This window comes from Elgaria multicarinata, chromosome 1, assembly GCF_023053635.1.
Source record: "Elgaria multicarinata webbii isolate HBS135686 ecotype San Diego chromosome 1, rElgMul1.1.pri, whole genome shotgun sequence".
Taxonomy (NCBI): Eukaryota; Metazoa; Chordata; class Lepidosauria; order Squamata; family Anguidae; genus Elgaria; species Elgaria multicarinata.
The window spans coordinates 158,067,781-158,081,112 of record NC_086171.1 but is presented as its reverse complement, the minus strand read 5'-3'; the positions used below and the strand labels follow the sequence as shown (position 1 = coordinate 158,081,112).

The window sequence follows — 13,332 nt, the reverse complement described above, 5'->3', positions numbered from 1 at the left end:
GTAACTGTGCCTTTGGTTTCTATTTCCTAAATGTACAACTTGGCATTTATCCCTTTTAAATTTCATCCTGTTGTTTTCAGCCCAGCACTCCAGCCTATCAAGATCACTTTGAAGTTTGAAGTCTTCCAGGGTATTAGCTATCCCACCCAATTTTGTGTCATCTGCAAATTTGATCAGCGTTCCCTGCACCTCCTCGTCCAAATCATTAATAAAAATGTTGAAGAGCACTGGGCCCAGGACTGATCCCTGCGGTACCCCACTCGTTGCCTCTCCCCAGTTTGAGAAGGTTCCATTGATAAGTACTCTTTGAGTCCGATTCTGTAGCCAACTGTGAATCCACCTAATAGTTGTTCCATCTAACCCACCTGGCGTCTAAAAGCATACACTGTAGGTGCATATATGTAGGTGGGGCTATTCCCCCCCCATCACTCCCAGCAGGCTGCCTAGGAGAGATAGATCTTTCTTGCCCGAGGTCTAAACTGGCCACTTGCCAAGGGCTTTTGAAGTTAGTTCAAGGGCTGAAGGTTGCCCATCCCTGCCATAGCCACGCAGTGCCTCTATGGTTATCTCAAGTCTTGGTTCTTCATATGTAAAATTGGAATATCTTGGGAGTTGCTAATACAGGTTTCTTATTAAAACAAAGAAGCTAAGCTTTGCCAAGTATTTCTAATTTCCCCCCAACTTCTGTTTAAATGAGTCTCTTAAATAATACGTTCTTTTGGAGCTGCTTGGCCTCTTGCCTATTCTGATGTATGAATTTTTTGCTACAAATTGCCTTTAGTATGCAGCATACTAAGTAGTCTAAAAACTGTAGTAAATTATAGTGCAGCTTGATGTCTTGTTTTGATTTAAAAACTGCCCACCAGAGTAGTGTGTGGCATGTGTTTAAGACATAGTTTTAAAGCAGTATAGTTATCACTTTTGTTTGATCTTTTTCCTATATCCTCCCCCTCCTCCCCTCCCCCACCCACCCAAGCCTAATCAAGTTGTGAGGAAATCTTCTTTGCCCTGTGCATGCAAGTTGATAAACATCTGATCCCTAACTAATAAAAGGCACATCCAAAATTTGGATGAGATCAAATACAAGTAAACAGAACTCGTCTGTGCATCTGTGCAGTGGATCTGTTATGTATATTAAATAGCCTTATTTACAAACTGATAGAGGGGATGGGAGAGAGACTCATTTTTCTAATTTCTGTGCATGTAACCAACTCAGTCCTGCAAGATGAAGAGCATCATGCATGGAAGGGAAAAGTACCACCACCATATCATTTCTGAATGTGTAAGTGGGCACACCTTAGGTGTGCCATTGGAACTCTGGAGAGTCTTTTTAAATTCAAAAATGTGTAGTTATTCACACTCAGATGTAAACAGCTGCTTCTGAACATAGGTGTGAATGGCTGTCTGTTAATGATCTGTACATCTGCCCATAGCAGCTTCTGCACATATAACTACATACAGCATTTTTAAGAACATGAGGACCCCTGGTTCAAGGCCAAAGCATTTACTTTGCAGTATTAGGAATGTTAAACATTAAGCCAGATATTCTATGATGGCTTGTCTAATGATTTCTAAGGAGTTCCTGAAGCACTTTTGGCAGTATAGCATGTCTGTTAAGAAGTTTCTTAATTTAAGCAATCCCCAAATTAGACAGTCTTAATGGAATCTAGTGTCTGTTTGGCTTGCTGGGCCATTCACGTTCCTCTTGAAATTACTCCTTTTCTACCATAAGACAAGGCTGTATACTCTCTCCTATCTGGGTCTGTAGTTTTGTACATAACCATTTAAACCAGGGGTGCACATCCTTTTTTGGCCCCAAGGGCCCACTTCTGTGTCAGCTGGGGTGGGGGTGGGGGGCAGATGCATACCTTCCCCACCCAACCCCATGCACACACATCAAGGTGTGCAGGGATGGGGAGATTTATGCCTTACTTCCCTGCCTGCAAAGATCTTCACATCACTGTGGAATGGGAGAGGCGATCACTGCCAAGATCATGGTTTCTTCATTGCACCTACTGGCTGGAAAACAGCAAACTCCAATCACTGGGGTTTGGGGGAGGCTTTACCTCTCCCATTCCCCAGCATGTTCACAATTATGGCAGTACTATTAGATTTTTCTCCCCACAGTCTTGTGATCAGCTTGTCTATGGAGAAAAGTGGTGGGGTCCTGCAAGCTTCATCAAGCCCTTCATGCAGCTTGCAGGCTGTGCACCCCTGCCTTAAGGGAACTTGCAATATCAGAATACCTTGCTGTACTGCAGAGGTAGGCATCCAGTTGCCCTTGAGATGTTCTAGATCGTGAGCTCCTTAAGCCTCTGCTAGGAGATGCTGACCATCATCTTTTAGCATGTGACGAAAGACTAGGCAGTCATGAATCAATAAGTTACTAAAGATGACAAAATTATGCCCTCTATTGTCAGTAGTTTACAATGTCTGCAATACAGGTTTTGACTAAAAGAGATTGATAATACTTCCCCACCCACCTCGGATCATTGCTTATATTCCAGATTGGCTCCCATTCTAGCCTGAGGTACTACTGCTGATATTTCACATGATCAAGTGTCAGGATATCCATAATTATCATAACTGAACTTACTTTGTCTTACATTATTGCTCTATCTTCTCAAGTTATAGGCGAGGCTTTTACTGTTATTTGTATTAGCCTGTCAAGTATCATAGCACTAAGTGAAGGATGAAGATGGTGCACCTTGGGAGCATTGTATTCACACAAACACACTAGTTCTAGTGGAACGTGTCCTAATATTATAAGTGATTTGTCCGGCTCTTGCTTACTGATTACAGTTTTGATTAATAGAGGCTTCTTTGTGGTTGTTTGTTGGTAGAAAAGATTAGCATGCTTCAGTTTTGCAAAAAAGCTTAATGTCAGAAGAGTATCCTTGTGAATTTCAGCATGATAGATTCTGCTAATGGCAAGGGTTGTCCAGCTTATTTAAGGACCCCCTATTGTGAGCTTTTAGTGGCACTGAACAGGTAACTTCACTTTCATTTTGGTGTAGTATAATTTTCAAGTCATTGTCTTTCTGCCAGGATGTTTGATGTTGGCGGCCAGCGTTCGGAACGTAAGAAATGGATCCACTGCTTTGAAGGAGTAACAGCAATTATATTCTGCGTAGCTCTCAGTGATTATGACCTTGTGCTTGCTGAGGATGAAGAAATGGTATGTTGCCATAGAGTTATATATTAGTTACAGTCTGAATAATGTGAACTGTGGTAGAAAGTAACTGTAAGTTTTCTGTAGCTTGTTTAAGAAAGCTTAATTCAATAGGTTTTGCTGTTTGGCTGCCTTGAAAATTACTAATGGTAACCAAGTTTCAAAGTGGTGTAAGAACAAGCTTTTCTTGTATGCATACTCAAATTCCTGCAGTAAAAGCTGGCAAAGGCATTCAGAGACTTCTTGTGATCAGTCTTTGCCAAACTGTAGGAATTATATAAAGTTCCTTCAATACTGCCTTTTCAATGTGGTGTTTCCCCCCTTCCCTAGAATCGTATGCATGAGAGTATGAAACTCTTTGACAGCATTTGTAACAACAAGTGGTTCACAGATACATCAATCATTCTTTTTCTGAACAAGAAAGATCTGTTTGAAGAAAAGATAAGGAGGAGTCCACTAACTATTTGCTACCCAGAATATCCAGGTAAGGTAAAAACTAATGGGAACAATAGGATGAAAATGGCAGATTGCTGGGGTGGTCATGGTGGTTAATGTCTGTGCGCTCTTGTATATGTACATTGCCTTCTTCCTGGGCCCATCCTCTATTCAGCCTTTTAAATATATAAAGGTCTATCTAGTAGAGTTTTGATTAGGTGAAAGCAGAGAAGTCTTCGGCTACAATTGGCTCTGTTAACTACTAGTCCTTCTGTCATGAGTATCTCATATTGTTTCTTATTGTCCAAGGTTTTATTTTCTGATGGAAGCAGGTATCTAACATTATTGTGTTTACTGCAAATTGTGCCCTTTCACTAATTATATATGATAAGAAACTCAACTTGTAGAATTCATAAAAGATATCTAAGAAAATTAGAAGGGGTTGTTTTTTCAAATCATTAAAATAAAGTTTCCATAGCCCCATTTCTGAAACTGGTGCAGAGTGTGCTCTAATGTCATCCCGTAATCATGCCATTTATTATGGGATGATAATAGCTGCATGCCTATTCTCTAATGAATTCAGAACGAACACTGCAATCTTCCTCACTACCTGGCTGTGTCTTATTTGCTTGAATTCATTCTGTCACAGAAATTGTTTGGGGGCTATTAGATGAATTTGCCAGGCACTTCCAGGACAAAATCTTTGACATCCGTCAGGACGTAGACTCCAGTGTTATAGCAGTTGAATCTAGTGAGGTATTCAGAGCGCAGGCTTGTACTGTTTTCTTGGATGAGTTTCAGTTGGTAAAGCTCGAGGACGTGGACAAGGTGCTTGGACTGGTTCGCGCGACCACCTCTGTACTAGATCCTTGCCCTTCTTGGTTAATAAAAGCTAGTAGGGATGGAACAGCCGGCTGGGCCAGAGAAGTGATTAATGACTCTTTACGAGAGGGAGTGGCCCCGGGCTGCCTGAAAGAGATGGTGGTGAGACCACTCCTAAAGAAACTTTCCCTGGACCCGGAAAATCTTAATAACTATAGGCCGGTGGCAAATGTTCCATTCCTGGGCAAGGTCCTTGAGCGGGTGGTTGCGGGCCAGTTACAGACACTCTTGGATGAGACTGATTATCTGGATCCATTTCAGTTGGGCTTCAGGCCTGGTTTTGGCACGGAAACAGCCTTGGTCGCCCTGTATGATGACCTATGTCAGGAGAAAGACAGGAGAGGGAGTGTGACTCTGTTGATTCTCCTCGACCTCTCAGCGGCTTTTGATACCATTGACCATGGTATCCTTCTGGGACGACTTGCTGAGCTGGGAGTGGGAGGTACTGCTTTGCAGTGGTTCCACTCCTATTGGGTGGGTCGGATACAGAAGATGGTGCTTGGGGAACATTACTCGGCCCCGTGGACTCTCAAGTATGGGGTCCCGCAGGGGTCAGTTTTGTCTCCCATGTTGTTTAACATTTACATGAAGTCGCTGGGTGCGGTCATCCGGAGCTTTGGAGTGTGCTGTCATCAGTATGCTGATGACACGCAGCTCTATTTCTCCTTTTCATCTTCAGCAGGAGAGGCTGTGGATGTGTTGAACCTGTGCCTGGCTGCGACAATGGATTGGATGAGGGCTAATAAACTGAAATTCAATCCAGACAAGACTGAGATGCTGTTAGTAGGTGATTCCGCTGACAGGATGGGGTGTGTTCTACCAGTTCTGGATGGGATTGCACTCACCCTGAAGGAGGAGCAGGTTCGTAGCTTGGGGGTTCTTTTAGATCCATCATTGTCACTTGAGGCTCAGGTGACCTCGGTGGCACGGAGTGCCTTTTACAAACTCCGGTTGGTGGCCCAGCTACGCCCCTATCTGAACAGGGATAAACCTGGCTTCAGTTGTCCATGCTCTGGTAACCTCCAAGTTAGATTACTGCAATGCACTCTACGTAGGGCTGCCTTTGAAGACGGTTCGGAAGCTGCAGCTCGTGCAAAATGCAGTGGCCAGATTGATTTCGGGAACCAGAAGGTTCGACCATATAACACCTGCTCTGGTCCACTTGCACTGGCTGCCTGTATGTTTCCGAGCCCAATTCAAGGTGCTGGTTTTTACCTATAAAGCCTTATATGGCTTGGGACCACAATACCTGACGGAACGCCTCTCCCGACATGAATATACCCGGTCACGACATTCAACATCTAAGCTCCTCCTCCGGGTGCCTACTCCGTGAGAGGCTCGGAGTGTGGCAACGAGGGACAGGGCCTTTTCGGTGGTGGCCCCCAGACTATGGAACGATCTCCCTGACGAGGCTCGCCTGGCACCAACGCTGCTATCTTCCCGGCGCCAGGTTAAGACTTTCCTCTTTGCCCAGGCATATGGCAGCACATCTTAATCACCCACATGTTTAGTTTTTTAACGGTTTTTAATGCTTTGTTTGTATGTTCTGTGTTTTAAAATTTTAAATTTTGTATACTTGTTTTTATCTCAATTTTAGAATTTCTGTAAACCGCCCAGAGAGCTCTGGCTATGGGGGCGGCATCTAAGTGTAATAAATAAAATAAATAAATATAAATAAATATTCTTCCCACAACTAAGCAAGTCCTGGTTATGATAGCTGCTAACTACTGGTACAAGGCTGAGTCTATGTCCCTCCATATAGGGCTCCACAAATCGTAGCTTGGCTTCATAACCCTCACACGATTACATTTTAACCACTCTTCATACTGCCATGGGAACTCAATAGAAGCATCTATGAATCATTGGAGTGGAATACAATTAAGTTTTTTCATTGATGGAACCATGTCTGTTGATGGGACCAGGACAGAGGCAATTCTCTCTCCACCTTCTGTGCACCCTCAAAATCTGATTTGGAGGTCGGGGAGGCACTTTGGAGCAGATGTTTGGGGGGCTGTAAAGGGAAAGAGAAAGTCTGAAAGTCATATTACATATGTGGGTTTCTTCTTATGCAACATTAGATCCACCATTTTTTAAATAGTGAGTGTTAAAGATGTGTTTTGGTTGTTTCTGAAAAATGCTCACATTCAAAATTTGTTAGGTGTACAATTAAATTGGAGTGCTTTCATGAATAAAGCATTTCTTCAGCAACTTTTGAGGTTTATCCCTGTTCTTTGAGCTGTCTGAGCATCAAAGAAAGAGGGTGGCTTTTAGGGTCATTCTCTCATGCCTAGTGCTTGCTAAGGGCGGCCACTGACTGCAGCACTATTTGCACTAAAGAAACAAAGAAAATTTACCCAGCAGTAACCTGTGCATTGCAAATAGTCTTTTTCTGGGTTCCCTTCTTACCTTGATTGTCTTCGGTTGCTACTCTTCTGTTCCAAGCCACTTGCTGCTGGTAAACATTTTTTCTCATGGAAGGTTTAGATTGCATTTAGGATAAATATGCATACGATTGTGCTGTTGAGGAGGCAACAGTGCCTTTTTAAAAGTAAATAATAATCCTACTACTCCCCAACCAGATTTAATTACTTAATTCAGGTACATGTAAGACTCACGTAACTGTTTCAGAAACAGCAATGAAGACCCTGCTGGTTGTCCTGCTTCCTGTCAATTTTCTGTATGGACTCCCCACCCACCCCAGGACTAGTCACACACTTGCAGTGATGCTGGCACTCATCTCTAGGCAGTACAGTGTGCTTGTGAAGCAAGGGAGTGCGTGTACTGCAAACAGCGACTTTTTCTGGGTCCACTTCCTACCTTGATTGCCTTCTGTTGCTACTACTTCTGTACCAAGCCAAATAAGCTTCCTTCTAATGTGGTTCCTGATTCTTTCCATGCTGCAGGGAGCTCCATTTTCCAAGCAGAGTTCTTGCTTAAGTCCATTAAAATCAATCGTTTTAAGAACCCCTATCATTTCATAAGGATTTGGCTGTAAGCCTACCAACACAGTGGCTAGGTTCAGACAACACGATAGTGTGAGTTGTCATTGAACCATGGGCTGTTGTTGAAACGTGGATTATCGTGTTGTCTGAGTTCAGCCATTCTAACAAACCATGGATTGTTAGCACAATTGGGTTCAGATAACACAATAGCCCCCATTTCAACAAACAATGCACAGTTCAATGACAACCCACACTCAACCCATAGTCAACCCTTGAATGTGGGTTATCACTTTGTCTGAACCCAAGTAGTAGTCATCTGATACCTGCATCACACTTGTGAGGTTAAAAGAATCATGGTAATTAGTGAGGGCATTTGTGGATCATTGCCCACATATCTTGTCAGTGAGTGAGTATTGGTAATAAGAATCCTTCAAGACTGTTTCATAGGAAAGCCTTTTTGTACATGAATGTAATTATAAGAGTTGTCTGTCTGATGGTGTCTAAGTTTAAATCATAGAATTGGGCTTTTGAATAAAGAGAACTGAAACTTTACAGTGAGCACTACTTGGCTGTAGTCCAGAAAGCTTAGGAGTGTACATGCCCATCAATGATTTCTTTGAAGAGCAGTGCTGATCTCTATGCCACTTTGCAAGGTTTTTATGAAATTCTCTTGAGTTTCAAAAATGGTTTTGCCATGCACTGTGGGATTCTGTTGTGTGAAGAAGAAAAAAACACTGATTGGGCCATGGAACCTTAATGACTTTCTGGTTGGCAGCCCTTGTTTTTAAAATCTCCACTAAAGATCCCCATCTTTCTTTTCCTCACATGGCCATCTACTTCATAACATAATTAGATCCTTCTATCATATTCCCTTTTGTTTTTCTAATATGAATTGGGTCTTTATTTTCTGTTTTGTGTATTCTATTCTTCTTCCAAGTAGCTAAGAGCAGCATGGGTTCCTGGGTGACCTTTCACTTAGGTATTAACCAACATCAGATCTCCTTAACATTGGAGATGAAGCTACATCGGGTATCTTCAGACTATTCCTTATGACTATGAGCATTTCTTTAGCCAACAATGTTGACAAGAGTTGTCTCTAATCACCGCAAATTGAAATAGTGCATTTGGAACAAGTGTAATTGCCAGTGATTCTTCCTTTTTCAAAAGAGCTATGCAGTGGATCAAAAGTCCTTGAGAAGTGGTTTGGGTTAGCGTATGTTTGTCTACTAGTCATGATGGCTATATGTATATCTCCAGAATTGGAGGAAGTGTGGCCCTCTTGCTGGGGAACAACAGCCGGAGAGAGTGGTTGCCCTCTCATCCTGCTTTTGTTCTTTCTAGATGTATCTGGCTGGCTACTGTGAGATACAAGATACTGCTCTAGATAGGCCTTTGGTTTGATCCGTCAGGGCTGCTCTTAATTTATGTGTCACTTTCCCCCCCCCCTAGGTTCAAATACATATGAAGAGGCAGCTGCATACATTCAGTGTCAGTTTGAAGATCTGAATCGAAGAAAAGACACCAAGGAAATCTACACCCATTTCACATGTGCCACTGACACTAAGAATGTGCAGTTTGTTTTTGATGCTGTTACAGATGTAATAATTAAAAACAACCTGAAGGAATGTGGACTCTATTAAAAGAGAGTGACAGGAAAAGGTACATTTTGAACTTAGGAAGCTACTCTGAACTTTAGCATTGTGTAAACATTTGCCTGGCTATAACATGCACTTCAGCTAATGGTTTTTTTTCCTTTCAGATTTCAGGATATGGTGTTTTAAAAACTGGACTGTTTATTTGCTGCCTCATGGGACAGCTGCAAGCATGAACAGGACTGGGGAATGAAAACAGCATGCAAAATCCATGCATTCTTTAGCACAATCTTCTGTACTAGGGACCTTTTTATTGATATGGGATGCGGAAGTTAGACTTCAAACATGGAACTACTGTTAAGTGTGATTTTTGATCATCCAAGCATCACTTGGATTGCATAGTTTCAAATGTGTACAGCTGTTATGAAATTGAGATCGCAAAACTTCAATATGTAGCTTTCTTTCTTTAATAAGCCACAATTGCTCTGTTTTTAAGGTTTTCCATCAAAAATATATCTTGACTAAATTTTATTTCCTTATTTGCAAATGGTCTTGTTTTAAAAACAAACAAAAACAAACACTTAACTATGCACATGATGTGACCAGATCACGCAGAAAGTATTCCTCTTAGCAGGAACCTTTTGTTTTTAAAACTTGGTATGGTCAGAACTTGATATTACTGCAACTACTTAAAAGGGCCTTAGAATTCTTATGGCTAAAGCTATGGCTTCTTCTAATGTATACTTTGTTACCATTCTGCTATGTACATTGTAAAGCTTTCTCCCTCCCCCAAAAGATAGACTTCCTTTAGCGGGGGTAACAAGTTTTGTCTTACTTATGGATTGGGGAGGGTTAGCCTGGTTTATGCTGATTACCAAATCGCTTGAGTGTGCTACTATTGTAGCAGATTGAAATCTGTTTCTTATATGAAATGCCTGATGTGGCTTCCAGTTAGAAAGGCGAGTTGTAAAATTCCAAACTGGAGGGGAGAGTATGTGCTGCTACAAAGCTAATTAAACAACCACTTAATTATTTGTGCGTGTGTGTGTGTGTGTTTGGTCTTAAACCAGTGGGGAGTTTTGTAGACGGTGCAATTTGTTCTGCATTTACCAGGGCCTTTTGTCTTCAGAGATTTCAAAAATGTATCAACAGCATGCCTTTACTTTGTAAATGTGGTGCCAAGTTCCTGTTTGCCATTGTTTTTACTGTAGTGATGTTATTAAGCAGAGTCAGTACATTTCTTTGCTGAAACCATTACATTGAGACTCTTTCCCAATTTGTCATGTACAGTTTCAATCTGATGTAGTTATTGGCAATATTAAAATGGTGAGTTAAAATTCTTAATGTTCTTAACTTTATTGCAGCCACATCTAGAAATGTTCTCAAAGTCTTTGTCGGTCCCTCTTAATTGGTTTTCCAATTCCTGAAAATAAAGATTTTACTTAAATGGATTAGCTATCTGGTATTGCTGAACATTATGTCAATAGATGTGGAGCTTTTGTATCTTAGTTTCTGAAGACTTTTGATGCCAGTATTCCATCCTGTTAGTACAGATAGCTTATACAAATAAGGCTGAAAAAGGTGGCAAGGTGTGTTTGTTGGTTCTTACCATATAAGTCATATCAACAAGATATTACAGTTGCTATCTCAAATCCTGCGACTACTTGTTACCAATTATTATGTTTATGATCACAACAGAAAAGTGATAGAATTCTCATGTTCTCTTCCTAGCAGGATGTTACAGATATGGAGATTATAGTAAGACATTGACCCTGTAAGGCAGGCATGGGCAACTTGTTGCCCTCTAGATGTTCTGGCTTACAACTTTGATCATCTCTTACCATTGGCTAGGTCAGATGACAGTTGCAGACCAAAACATCTGGAGGGGTATAAGTTGCCCATCCCTGCTATAAGGTGATGTATTCACTTGTCAAATGGGGAACTGAGATTGTAACTTGCCAAATACCACTCAGTGAGAACTGATTTCGTACAGCATGTTTAGAACACACTGGGCTGGTTCACATGATCAGGGAGGGAAAATAAACCACAGTGCTGCCTAATTACCCCGAGTGTGGCTTGTTGTGGCATCAGGAACTGGTAAGGGTGGGTGGCAGGAATGGTTTACAAACCACACCGCGAGCATAGAACCTGGCAAGGGTGGGCAGCGAGGATGGTTTACGAACACTCCGCTATGGGTTCTGGGGTTGCAGGTTCTGACATCATGACAAGTCGTAACCAGTAAGGATGATTATTGTAATTAGGTAGGAAAATAAGCCATGGTGGTTTATTTTCCCTCCCTGATGGTGCAAAGCTGGTCAATACCACCAGTAGATAAATTGCAAGCTAAATGTCTAAATTGAAATCCATTGTTAGAGATCAAGTCTGACTCTCTGTGTGAGGGTTGCTGTGTGAAAATTTCATACATGAAAGTCAACTCTTAGTATTGCAATCACTAAATACAGGTGTGTGTCTCTGACTCACCTAAATTTTCAAATTCAGGTTTCTCCGACTACAATTATTATCCACTGAGGCCCATTGGTTCTTATAAGGTCTGTGTACACTGTATGGATAAGGATCAGGTGGCTTTTGAAAACAAAAATAAAACTTGAATTTCTTAAGAAAAACTATTTTTCCAAATAGATAACACAGTATCTACATTTTAATGCATGTTTATTTTTTGATTTCCTACATTAAATTGAAGCTGTATAAGCAATTTTCTGCAGTAAATATTGATACAAAGAGAATCTTGTCTAGTAACATGACACTTATTTACAAATGGTCAAGAACAATACAGCTCTAAAGAGTGAGATTCCTGACATAACCATTTCCACTGTGTATCTTTTCTCTCTATTTCCTATGTGTGTGAAGAAGTTCTCTAACCCTTTAATGTCCATGGCTTTCTTTTGTATGTTGCTGTGACCTCTTTACCATAGAAACCAGCGAGGCAACTACAACAATAGTCTCCACAGCAAGAAGTAAAGCATTGGGCTGGGATCAGTAGTGCTATACTCCATGAGCTTAGTTGGTGTGGAGAAAAAAGAATCTGTCTGGGTTCACCAGGTTTTCTAGTACAGAAAGAGTTGGATACAAGAAAGAAAATAAATTACTTAAGGCTGTGGGGACAAATTGCAACAGTTTCAAAGAACTGCAAGTAGATATGTGTGTTACGTGTGTTTACTTGGAAGGTTCGAAAAATATCTCACTTTCTGGGGTTATTTACAAACTGATCTCATGATATGGGAATTTTTGGACATTCAGCCATTAGGATCTCCATGTTCAGCAGAATCACAGTTCAGACCATTTATAAATAAAGGAAGAGAACAGCTCTATTGAAGAATCCACAAAAGCACTGATTGTGTTGTTTCCCCACAGAAGAGTGATGCTTCTCTTAGATCTTGGTTGTATAGAAACACGAAGATCCAGTGTTTGTCACATGATTAATTGTTTGCAGACAAGATTGTGTTGGCTCTCTTTCATGTTGTAGTTTCAGGGCTTACAGATTGCAGAGTATTTCAGAGGAAAATTACCAAAGAGAATGACTCAGAGAGATGGGAGGCTTTTAGCTTTTTGTTTCTTCATGCCTTACTGATGGCATGTTCTTGGAGGTATACAGTTTGTATCATGGGTGGGTTATAGAAAAGTGTGAACTCTTGTGTGACTTTTGGTTACTCCGTTGGCTCTGCTCAGCAGAACAGTGAAGCTAACTGGAAGTCCTTTTTCCTAATTAACGAAGAAGGTGAAAAAGTATTTTGAGAAATGAAATCAAATTACATTAAAATATTTTGATTCTAAAACAAAGCACAGGTATTTGCAAAAGATATGTAATATAAACTGGCTTAATCCCCAAAATGCTTGGGTAAATTAGCTACATCAATGTCAAAACTTTAGTTCTGTGTAAAAACTCTCAAACCCTTTGTCAAATACTAGCCTTGAGATTGGGTTGTGTGACGCAGTTCTGAGTTTAGCAAGCAACAGAGAGGTGTTCACGGTCTTTGTGGCTCATAAGAATGTTCTGGAGGTGAGCTGAATGTTGGCAGGAGCTCATCCCCTACCCTTGGCACATATGCTCAAAAGGTGTGGCTCCTGCTCTTCCTACTTAGTTCCTTTTTAACTGCAGCAGCAGGAGTATGTGACCACAGAGGAACCACTTCCCTCCATGAATATTTTCTTGCTTTCTAATTGTGTTCATATCTTCAAACCTGCTTAGGCAATAAATGCTCTGAGAAGAATTTAGGCATGAAGCTACCTCTGTTGATGTAAAGCAGAACATGTTTTTGCAGAAATAAATATATATAAACCCATTAAACAA

General features: G+C 41.1%; 1 protein-coding gene across 1 annotated transcript in view; it reads left to right on the top strand.

The window, feature by feature from the left end:
• The window catches only part of GNAI3 (G protein subunit alpha i3), a 36,457-nt gene extending 25,983 nt beyond the window's left edge, over window positions 1–10,474 (top strand). The window contains exons 6-9 of the mRNA XM_063140596.1: window positions 3,049–3,178; window positions 3,503–3,656; window positions 8,881–9,090; window positions 9,191–10,474. Coding sequence (XP_062996666.1) covers window positions 3,049–3,178; window positions 3,503–3,656; window positions 8,881–9,071 — 475 coding nt within the window. The 3' untranslated portion in view covers window positions 9,072–9,090; window positions 9,191–10,474. The remainder of the gene's footprint in view (window positions 1–3,048; window positions 3,179–3,502; window positions 3,657–8,880; window positions 9,091–9,190) is intronic.
• Window positions 10,475–13,332: the final 2,858 nt, after the last annotated feature.